Source organism: Carica papaya, chromosome 1, assembly GCF_054855325.1.
Source record: "Carica papaya isolate Zhongbai chromosome 1, ASM5485532v1, whole genome shotgun sequence".
NCBI lineage: Eukaryota > Viridiplantae > Streptophyta > Magnoliopsida > Brassicales > Caricaceae > Carica > Carica papaya.
The window spans coordinates 6,587,453-6,598,119 of NC_142309.1; the positions used below are offsets into that span (position 1 = coordinate 6,587,453).

The 10,667-nt window shown below is 35.1% G+C and overlaps 2 protein-coding genes and 1 non-coding gene across 3 annotated transcripts; 1 reads left to right on the forward strand and 2 right to left on the reverse strand.

The window, feature by feature from the left end:
* Window positions 1-498: 498 nt before the first annotated feature.
* Window positions 499-571, reverse strand: TRNAA-UGC (transfer RNA alanine (anticodon UGC)). The gene has a single exon. It is a non-coding gene; the product is annotated as a tRNA-Ala (tRNA).
* Window positions 572-1,286: 715 nt separating this feature from the next.
* LOC110824716 (UDP-Glycosyltransferase superfamily protein) lies at window positions 1,287-3,040 on the forward strand. Its single transcript, XM_022055241.2, has 2 exons — window positions 1,287-1,966; window positions 2,059-3,040. The coding sequence occupies exons 1-2, from the start codon at window positions 1,483-1,485 to the stop codon at window positions 2,922-2,924; spliced, it is 1,350 nt and encodes a 449-aa protein (XP_021910933.2). The 5' UTR covers window positions 1,287-1,482; the 3' UTR covers window positions 2,925-3,040.
* Window positions 3,041-5,145: 2,105 nt separating this feature from the next.
* LOC110825900 (uncharacterized) lies at window positions 5,146-5,704 on the reverse strand. The gene has a single exon (XM_022056443.2). It carries the CDS (start codon window positions 5,647-5,649, stop codon window positions 5,323-5,325), a length of 327 nt encoding a protein of 108 aa, XP_021912135.1. The 5' UTR covers window positions 5,650-5,704; the 3' UTR covers window positions 5,146-5,322.
* Between the last annotated feature and the right edge of the window lie 4,963 nt (window positions 5,705-10,667).

Here is a 10,667-nt window from a genome sequence, read left to right on the forward strand (position 1 = left end):
CAATTCAGGAATAATTGTTAAATAGATAACTGCGATCCTCTTATGTTTAGAACAAACGTAAAAGTTTTATATTCTTTTGTTTCAAAACACATAAGTGAAAAGCAACTTAATTTATTAACTGCTTTGATCTTCTACTTTGAAACCGTTTCTTCTACTTGTCGTGAATAGAGATTAAGCTGCTTGGCAAGTGCAAGCTTTTGTTTTAGAAAAAAAAAAAAATGAATATGTAAACATAATGTCATCAAGAAACAAAAAAAGTGTCAACAACCCAATTGAAAACTAGTCCTAAAAATTATTTCACATCAATATCATATGTAAGATATACCCTTTTATTTTTGGTATATATATATATATATATATAAGATTTATTTTTAAGTTGTGTTGTACCAAATTAAAATAATTTATTTTGGAAAATTTATTTTTTAGTTATATTTTGTTTAAGTTGCTGAACAAAAATTTATTCCTCTGCGCACGTTAAAAAAATAAAAATTAGTCAGGTGGAGATGCAGGGGATCGAACCCTGTACCTCTCGCATGCAAAGCGAGCGCTCTACCATTTGAGCTACATCCCCATTTGTTGGCATAGTGATAAGATTTTAACAAATATAAAGATCTCTCATGCAGGGTACAAACTAATGCTCTAATAAATATTTGCTTCTTTAATACCACTAAAGTTTATAGAAAGTTTCTGGGTCTCAGCAAAAAATACAAAAGGCATTATGAGTTTTAGTAATATTTTAAAATTATAAAATTAGACCAAGTTCAAGTATTTTTTAATAATGAGTGATTGAGTTCGGCAATTGATATGAAATTATAACATCATATTAAATATCAAAATTCTGAAGTCCATAATTATAACATTTTTCATTTTAAAAATTTTGTAATGTTTTGTAGGTTTAAGCAAAATTTCATCGGCTTCTTTGGTTTGGACCTAAAACAAGTCTCAACTAAAGGCTTGTACATACTACACTAATCGTAAGTTTCCATTGAAAATGGATATTCACTCTGGATAAGAAGCATTTCTGGTAACCCATCAAAATCAAAAGAACTGAATTTCAAGATTCATGTCTTTTATGCGTTTGGTAGCTTTTGTTTGATAATGCAAAGGGATCCATGTAAAATATTATCATTATATAGAGAATACTTCATATTCAACAATAATTATATATATATATATATATGAATGTCAGTATCCATCTCCACCAAGAATTTTAATACATCCAAACATGTAATTCAGATAACTTATAACTAATAATAAACAAGGAATCATTACTAATTATTTAATGATGTTAGGAGAACATTAGTAGATTCCCTCGTGGGTATTTTCAGTAAAAAAACAAACAACATTGAGACAATTTTTTTCTCCCCTAAAAAGAATTTGTTATGTTACTGGTTCAGTAGTCCATAAAATCTTAATGAGTTTGATCGAAGCTTAAAATTGAAGGACAACCAACAATCTTCATACCCATTGACAAGACCTGAAATGGGTAATCCCCATGTTCTGGTTATACCTTATCCATCGCAAGGTCATGTTATCCCTCTTATGGAGCTTTCCCAGTTATTAACTCAACAAGGTTTGAAGATTACATTTGTAAACACAGAGTTCGATCATAAGCGCATTATAAACGCACTGGCCGGCGATGACAACATCATCCAGAATGGTATAAATCTTGTATCAATCACAGATGGATTAGATTCAGTAGAAGAAAGGAGGAAGGCAGGTAAGACATCAGAAGCAGTTTTGCAGGTCATGCCAGGGAAAGTGGAGGAACTGATTAAGAAAATGAATGGATCAGATAGTGAGAAGCTCTCTTGTGTGATAGCTGATCAGAGCATTAGTTGGGCCTTGGAAATTGCAGAGAAACATAGAATCAAGAGAGCTGCTTTCTGTCCTGCTGCAGCTGCATCACTGGTCTTGACTTTCAGCATTCAGAAATTGATTGATGATGGAATTATTGATGATGATGGTGAGTAATTAGTATTCACCCATTTGAAAATCTCACTACCCATATGATGAAATTTCCAAAAAGTGTTAAACTTAATTTTGATTTCTTGACAGGAACTCCTACTGGAAACCAAATTTTCAAGTTGTCTCCAACAATGCCTGCCATGAACACGGAACAGTTAATGTGGGCAAGCTTTGGGAGCAAAGAAGTTCAGAAAAATATATTTAAGCTTATTAACAACAACAATAGATCAGTTCAATTGACAGAATGGCTGCTATGTAACACAACATATGACCTTGAACCTGGTGCATTAGTTTTGTATCCAAAAATTCTACCCATAGGTCCATTACCAGCGAGAATCAGACACCATGATTCGGCTGCAAACTTCTGGGCAGAAGATTCAGCCTGTTTAGACTGGCTGGACCAGCAGCAGCCGCAGTCTGTCATATACATTGCATTTGGTAGTATCACAATTTTGAACCCAATCCAGATCAAGGAACTGGCCCTGGGACTTGAGCTCATCAACAGACCATTCTTGTGGGCTCTGGGTCCTAATAATAGATGTCCTGAAGGATTTGAAGACAGACTAAGCATCCATGGCAAGTTAGTCTGTTGGGCACCACAACAGAAGGTCCTTAGTCATCCTTCTATTGCTTGCTTTGTCAGCCATTGTGGGTGGAACTCCACCATTGAAGGTGTCAGTAACGGAGTCCCAATTCTTTGCTGGCCTCACTTTGCTGACCAGTTCATCAATCATGCTTACATTTGTGATATTTGGAAGACTGGACTGGGTGTTAAGAGAGATGAGAAAGAGATCATTACAAGATTAGAAATTAGAAACAAAGTGGACCAAATTCTGGGGAATGAAGAGTACAAAGAAAGGGCATTGAAGCTCAAAGAAATGGTAATGAGTAGCATCAAAGAAGGAGGTGGGTCTTACAACAACTTTGAGAATTTTGTCAAATGGCTCAAGGAATAGATAAGTGTACATCTCAATTTGCTGCTACTACTTCTCTGCGTTTCACTTTTTATGCTCCAGGCCTTGTATCTTTTCAAGGAAATAAAAGCTCATGAGTGAAGGAGCTACATTGTTAATCTGAGGTGTTTCCCCTTAAATGCAACAAATTATATTTTAATTATATATAATAAAATGCTAAAAAAATTGAATGAGATTTAAACCGATCCTAAGAAACTAAAAGAAAAAAGATAAGAATTATAAAGATGCTATTCCCAAGAACTATTTATTCATTATTGTTACTTATGTTTTATTATCACATCTTATTATCGTTGCACATAGAGTTACTAGTGTTACTATCTATGTCGCTATCATCGTCTATTACAACTGTCTCTATCACAATCTCATTTGTTATTAGTATAATCATCAATTACTACTACTATTATATTTATCTCAATAATATTTATTACTTTTAATAGTATTGTTATCACTATTTTTATTATTGTTGTTATTGTTACTATCATAATCATTATTTACATTATAAATATAATTTTTTTTATACGTTATTACTTATTTTTATTCAATAAATCTAAACACATAATAAAATAAGAATTTACGCGAATTAACTTATTATATCTTATTTAACTCTCTTATTTTATCTATCACTTCTCTATCAAGATTTAAAGTCTTTTTTTTCCCTCGAACTTGATTTAATTGATTTATACTTTAAGAGTGTTTACAATTAAACCAAAGAATACGTACCAATATACTGTAATTTGGAGGTTAATACTATCAACTTTCTTTTCCTTTTCAATTGGGTTTTTCCTCTTACAACAGGATTAGATTTATGCATGTGATCGGCTACACAAATTCTTGGTAGGGGAATTAATTCGCTTGTACTGCAAGTTCATAATGCCAACGCTCCTTTCTTCAGCTGCTAACCAAAACTGTGATCTTATAATTGGGACAGTTTGGGTTAGTTTATTTGTTTTTAATTTACAAGTGAGATTTATAATTTTGATGGGATTTATTAATTTTTTTAAAAAGGTAAAAAAATACGTCTAAATTCTGTTTTTTTATTTTTTATAAACTCTATATATATATATATATATATACTTATGAGTACTTGGGAGAGAATTCTGTACGTACTGTTTAATCTTTGGGAGTTATGTTCTTGATTATCATTAAGATTCGCAAGTACGTACAGCTCTCACTAATTATACACATATATAAATATATACATATATATATATGTATATATTCTTCAGTAATCATACTCATAATCATGGGTGCAATTTCATTCTTTCCTTCATCCAAGTTTAAGAAAGCTGTTCGATATACATATATATATATATATATGTATGTCGGTATGGAATTTTTCACATGAGAGACTTGAAGGGCGTAATTTATTATGATAACATTAATGTCAGGTAACTATTTTGGCTGAATAACTTTTGAAAATAAAAGTGAAGGAAGAAAAAAAATTGGACTGATTTCAAATTGCACTATGAAGAATATTGGAACTTTAAGGGAGCAAAAGCCTGAAAATTGTAAAAGCAATGGAAATTACATAAAGAGAGCTGGGGGAGAAGAGAGATGCTCCTAAAAATTTGGCTTTAGCACATGGAATTTCATAATAAGTCAGTGTCCAAACTCAGAGCAGCAGCAACAGCAGCAATGGCATGCTGCTTTCCATTTCACTGGGATATTATTTTATATTATATATATTTATCACCATCAACCCATGCTCTCCTGCACTCATTATATAAATTGCTCTCAGAACCCTTTTCACCATTTTTACACCTTTAATTACCATCAACTCCATATATATACATATATTATCTACTCCTAATATTTTCAAGATATATGTATAATTAATAGCATATTAACCTTAAATACAGATGATCCAAATCAATGTATATATATTCATGGGCAAGATAGGCTTAGATGCATGCAAAGTTGGAACTACTTAATATTCTTAATTAGTTCCTACTGCGAACAAGTTATAATTAATTAAGTAAATGAAAAAGTGAAGAAGAAAATTATATATATATATATATATATATATTTTTTGAATAATTCCTGTCCAAGAACACAAATGGAAGCGTCATGTATATTTAAATTATAAAAAAAAACCCTAAGAAGAAATTAACCACATTTATATACTATCTATGTATATATGAAGTAAATTCAGATTAACCAAAAATAGCAAGAGAGAGAGAGAGAGAGAGAGAGATGTTGATAATTACAACATAAAAGATTAAACGTTATATATATATATGATGGTGGTGATGTATTATATAAAGTGTTCCAAAAAAAACACAAAATTCTCCTGATTTCCCTCCACTTTTTTCCCCCATCTGTAATCACACTAACCCTCCATGCAAAATCTAAACAAGACCAGAGCATTAACATCCTCTCATCAATGGCAGAAAGCAGCAGCATTTTGCTTCTGATCATCAGCGCCAGACCCATAAAACTCGATCAGTCTCTGCAAAACCACTACCTGGGTCCTCAACAGAATAATGTAATCCGCCGTTTCCTCGAACAATTTCTCAGCTCTGACGTTCTCACCGCCGGCGACGTCGTTTTGAGCGGGAATGAGATTCTTGAGCGCCCGTAGCTTGTGGGAGAGCTTGGAGCAGGTACGAGGCCTGCAAGCTGCACGTGCATGGGCTACTACTCTTCTTGTTCTTCTCCTTCTCTGTGTTCTTCGTAGCGAGAGTTTCTGGTTCTTTGTGGTTCTCATAGCGAGGGAAGAAGAAGAAGGAGAAGAAGAGGGAGAGAGGTAGATGGGGGGGGGGGGGGGGGGCAGGGGGGTGTAAGTAATTACCTGTTACAGGGGTGGTTGGAGTTTGTTAACGGGGTTTAAGTAAAGAAGTGCTAAATTATTGCCACTATATTTTGTTTTTATTACGTAAACGCCACCGTTAGCTTTTTCTTTTGTCGTTTTTTGCGGATAGTGGGAATGTGGGATTTCTATTACTTTGCCATTTATGTTCGGACGTATGAAAAGAGAAAAAGATAATGTGAGGACAAAATTGAAAAATGAAATAAAGTTAAACTTGAAAAATATGAAATCAAACACTTTTATTTTATTTCAAAAACCCAAAATTTAAAATTACATTTTCCAATTTTCATTATATGGTGGGAATTTTCATGTGAATGTGAAAATTAAAAAAAAAACTATTTGATGTGAAGAAAGAAAACAATGCTGATACAGCATGTAAGAACTTTACTATCTTATGGATTTAGCTATAAATAGAGAGGAAACTATTTCCAAAAATACAATTTCTTTTTTTTTTTTAATGTATTACGTGTATATATACACATATATATTAGAAAATATCTCATGTGGGGAACAAAAGAGGCAAAGGGTAAAGCCAGCTGGGCAAGGGCATTAATTTGCAATTGATGGGGGGGGGGGGGGTCCTATTTCTAGTGGGCGAATGTATAGGTCCCCTTGGCATGTGTATGCACATACATAAATTTATTTTTTGTTCCTTATAATTTGAAAATGGTTAAATTTTTAAAGAAAAGAAAAAAAAAAAGGGTGTAAAATTGTAAATAAAGAGAAAATGGGGACCAAAAATGTAAACAAAATTTTGAGAAATGAAAGCGGGAAGAGAAGGAAAGAAAGGGGCACAAGTTGCGAGCTACAGTAAGAATTCATGGCAGCAAAAGCCTGCCTGTCTGTAACGCCACATGTGAAGTCGGACATGCTTATTTTATTTTCCCATAATTACCCTCCTCTTACTTGCTTTCTCATATTACCCTACCCTCTATTTTATTTTATTATTATTATCTTATTTTCTTACTTTATTAATATATTTTTAAAAAAAAGTGGTCGTTACATTTCTATACCAATCAAGACTGAATTCAAGATTAAATTTTCATGGAAATGACGCAATTAGTGAGTTAAGACACAAATTAGAATTGGGTTTAAGGTTAAAGATATAACCAGTGAGTTTTAACTCACAAATTGGAATTGGGTTTAAGGGCAAATTCTCGAGGAAGATATAACTAGTGGGTTTTAAAACTGGTTGGATAATTAGGACGGGGGTAAGAGAGGAAGAAGAAAGAAAAAGAAGGTGGCTTCCGTAGAGGGCACATGTGAAGGTGAGATGGGCCAGCAAAGGAGGGATTAGAAGAGAAAAAGGGCACATGGGAAGGCACATGCTGAGCTGCTGAGACAAGCATTTGGAGTCAGGCATGTGACCATCAAATGTACACCATGTTCTGCACATTCCCTGCATCCCTCTGCTCAACTTGCTTCCACCCTTTTCTTTTTTTTTTTTTTTTAAATTTTTATTCACAAGTTAATCTTAATATTTATTGTCTATTAATTTTTATTTCCTCATCAAATCTCACTTTTATTAATATTTTTAAGTCTAATTCATACACATGTTAACGACACTTTGCTCTTTTCCAAGCTATATAAGTATATTCCTATGGACACATCATGTCTCCTGTTTTGGCGTGTTTCACGTGTGATTATATCTTCTAAATAATATTATTTTATTCTACTTGTCTTCGTAACTTTTGATCTTCTAGTTTATAAACCCAATGTTTTTTTTTTTTTTTTTAATATATACGTGTATACATTATATTCTGCATAGAAATTAAATATATATATTTATGTATATATTATAAGTTTATATAACAAACTAACTTCCTAAAACTTAAAAGCCAACTCGTTGGTAGAACTCACTCAACTCAACCTCCCTCTTTCTTTCCCTATGCGGCACTGCCTCACTCACCAAAATAGCTCTTCTTTCTCTTCTCTTCAGCCTCCGTCGCATCATCACCACTCCAGACTCTACATGTAACGACCCCGAAAATTTTAAAAAAAATGCATGTAATAATTTGAGTGCAAAAGTAAAATAAAAGTTAAAGTTAACATCCCTTACACAATAACTCAACAGTACTAACAAACATCACGGAACAAATTCTCTGAAAGAAATACGAAAAATGGAAAAATAAAAGAAACTATAAAGTATCTAGCATCTACTCGTAACTTTCTTGCGGATCGGGCTCGGGAATCGGGTCATCTTGATCTGAAATAGTGAAATAAAGGGTGAGCTACACTAGCACAGTAATGACATCACAATATATTGTCATCACAAAAGTAAAGGTTGTTAGAAAACCAAAAACAACCAATGGAGCACAAATTTTAAACTAATACATTCATTAAAATTAAAACCATTTTTCCTTTTTCTTACCATTGGAAAAACTGTGAAAATAACATATAAAGACAATAACATCATATAGATCATAACTTCATGCACAATCAGTAACATAGAACATATCATAAATTCATATTTATTAACAATAACTAATTATCACCGTTTCTCATTTCACCAGCCTACTAGTATTCATGAGGATCCATAAGGGTGTCCCCGCTATACGTGAACCCTTTTCATTAACAATCTTAATTCCATGACCGTCCCCATACCCCGTCCGGTATGAACACTAAGACATTAAACCTCAATACTTCGTTCGGTATGAGAGTAAAGCAGGTCATCCTCATACCTCGTTCGGTATGAACGCCAAATGACCAAGTCCCCATACCCCGTCCGGTATGAGACAACGTTCACGGTAGGATTTTCTACGAACTCGGTCTGTCCACCATCTCCCAGGATATCTAGTGAGGCTGTCATCTTATCTATTTATTAGATCACATCCCATTCTTATTTGTCCTTAGTCTCCATCACCAAATCAAATATAAATACATAAATAAGTAACGTGCATCCAACAATGCAATCATATCTTAGATTCCCAAAATCAAACAGTAGTGAAGTATGCAGTGATACATTTGTTTAAAACCATAAAATAGATAAAACAGATACCATGTGCATCTAAAATATAAAATAAATCAAACAGGAATCGACAGAGAATAATGTCTAGTTCGGGCTCCATTAGCAATCGTAATTAATTATGCATATCTATTTAATTTGTACAAAATATAGTATTATCATTTATTCAAACTTCAATTCCATGATAGGAAATAGAGTGAGGGGTCCTTACTTGATTCGATGCTGAAAACTATATGATTACTGCGCCTACGGCCCGTCCCTAGGTTCCCTGAATTTTCCTTCGGGAACTGAAACATGCTTACGGTACTTACAAGTTCCCAAATAACCTAAAAATCAGACCCAGGGCCTACTTAGCCAATTTTGGAATTCCGGCACAGCGGCTCCGCCGTGCTTCAGCGACGGCGCCGTCGCCCACGGCAGCGATCCACCTTGGGTTGGCTGCTTTTGGCCGAATTCAGCCGAACTTGCACCGGTTCCTACAAAAAAACACACTTAGGGCCCTTGGTGGACCGATAAAATGCAGAAAATCGAAACTCACCGGTAGTGGGGCTCTCCGGTCCGGCGGCTCCTTTGGCTCACATTGCGGTTAGGTGTTTTGCTTCAGTCAACCTGTAGAAAAAGAAACAGTGGTCGCAACAGTGGAAAAATCACATCGAACGGGAGTCAGAAAAGGCCTCATCGGAGGCATTTTTTGAAACTCCCCGCTGCAGCGGCGCTGAATTTTAGTGATATTTTTCGGCCAATCGGCCGGTTCTTTCACTCTGATTTAGTCATTGGTGGGTTTAAAATTGAATTTCGTGCAAGAGGAGAAATTTTTACCTCGTTTGACGGTCAGAAATTGCTTCGGTACGGCGGCGGGTGGCAGCGGTCGGCTCTCCGGCGGCTAGGCTGTCTTCTCTACCGAGAGGCTCTAGCGACTAGGATTAGGGTTTGGGTGCGGATGAGATTATTTATACCCATTCGCTTTTGATCTGGGCCGTCCATTGCTTTTAATCTGGACCGTCCGATCGCAATTAAATAGGGAGTGAATCTGGACCGTTCATCGCGATTCAATTTGGACCGTCCGTGCGCGATTCAATCTGGACCGTCCATGCGCGATGCAATCTGGGTCGTCTGTGCGCGCGGGAACGGATCTCAGCCGTTTGATCGCGCGCACGTGGATCAGCCATGTGGCTCCCCCCGCGTGCCCTCCCGCGTCAGCGTCTCTGCCACCTAGCGGGTTTTGGTTGGTCGAGGCTGCTGATCGGGCAGCTGGCGTGGTGTAACTTTTTTAAATTATGTTTTGACCCCTCCAGTTTTCGATTTTTCTTTCAAAAACACCCCTATAACCCAAATTTTCACTTCTTTTTCCTAAAATTATTTTCAATTAAATCCCTAACTAATTTTTTACTCTTATTATTATTATTATTATTATTATTATTTTTATTTTTATTAAATCAAATTAAAATTAAATAAATTAAATTAAAATCATATAAACAATAATTATATTTATGTAAAAAATAATAATAATTAATAAAAATAAAAATAATAAAATGTTGGATGTTACAACTCTCCCCCCTTAAAAGAAATTTGGTCCTTCAAATTTGCCTCTTACTCTCGATCGAATAGCTAGGGGTACTGGGCTCTAAGGTCTGATTCTAGCTCCTATGTGGCCTCTCTTGGTATGTGGTTCTGTCATATGACATTCACAAATGATATCTCCCGGTTGCGGAGTAATATGCTCTTTCGATCCGCAATGCTGACTGGTACTTCCTCATAGGATAAATCCTCCCGGAGTGGAAAAGGTTCGTGCGCCAAGACATGAGAGGGGTCCGAGTTGTACTTGCATAGCATGGACACATGAAATACATTGTGGACCTTAGAAAGTTCTGGAGGCAGTGCTAGTCTATAGGTGGCAGTACAATCCTGTCTAAAACTTCAAATGGTCCAATAAATCGGGGGTTCAGTTTCA

What these genes read in the sequence shown, in the direction of transcription:
- LOC110824716 (XM_022055241.2), top strand. Translation starts at nt 1,483, where the DNA reads ATGGGTAATCCCCATGTTCTGGTTATACCTTATCCATCGCAAGGTCAT. An exon ending in TGGAATTATTGATGATGATG is followed by an intron (nt 1,967 to 2,058) that starts GTGAGTAATTAG and finishes ATTTCTTGACAG; the next exon opens with GAACTCCTACTGGAAACCAA.
- LOC110825900 (XM_022056443.2), bottom strand. Translation starts at nt 5,649, where the DNA reads ATGAGAACCACAAAGAACCAGAAACTCTCGCTACGAAGAACACAGAGA.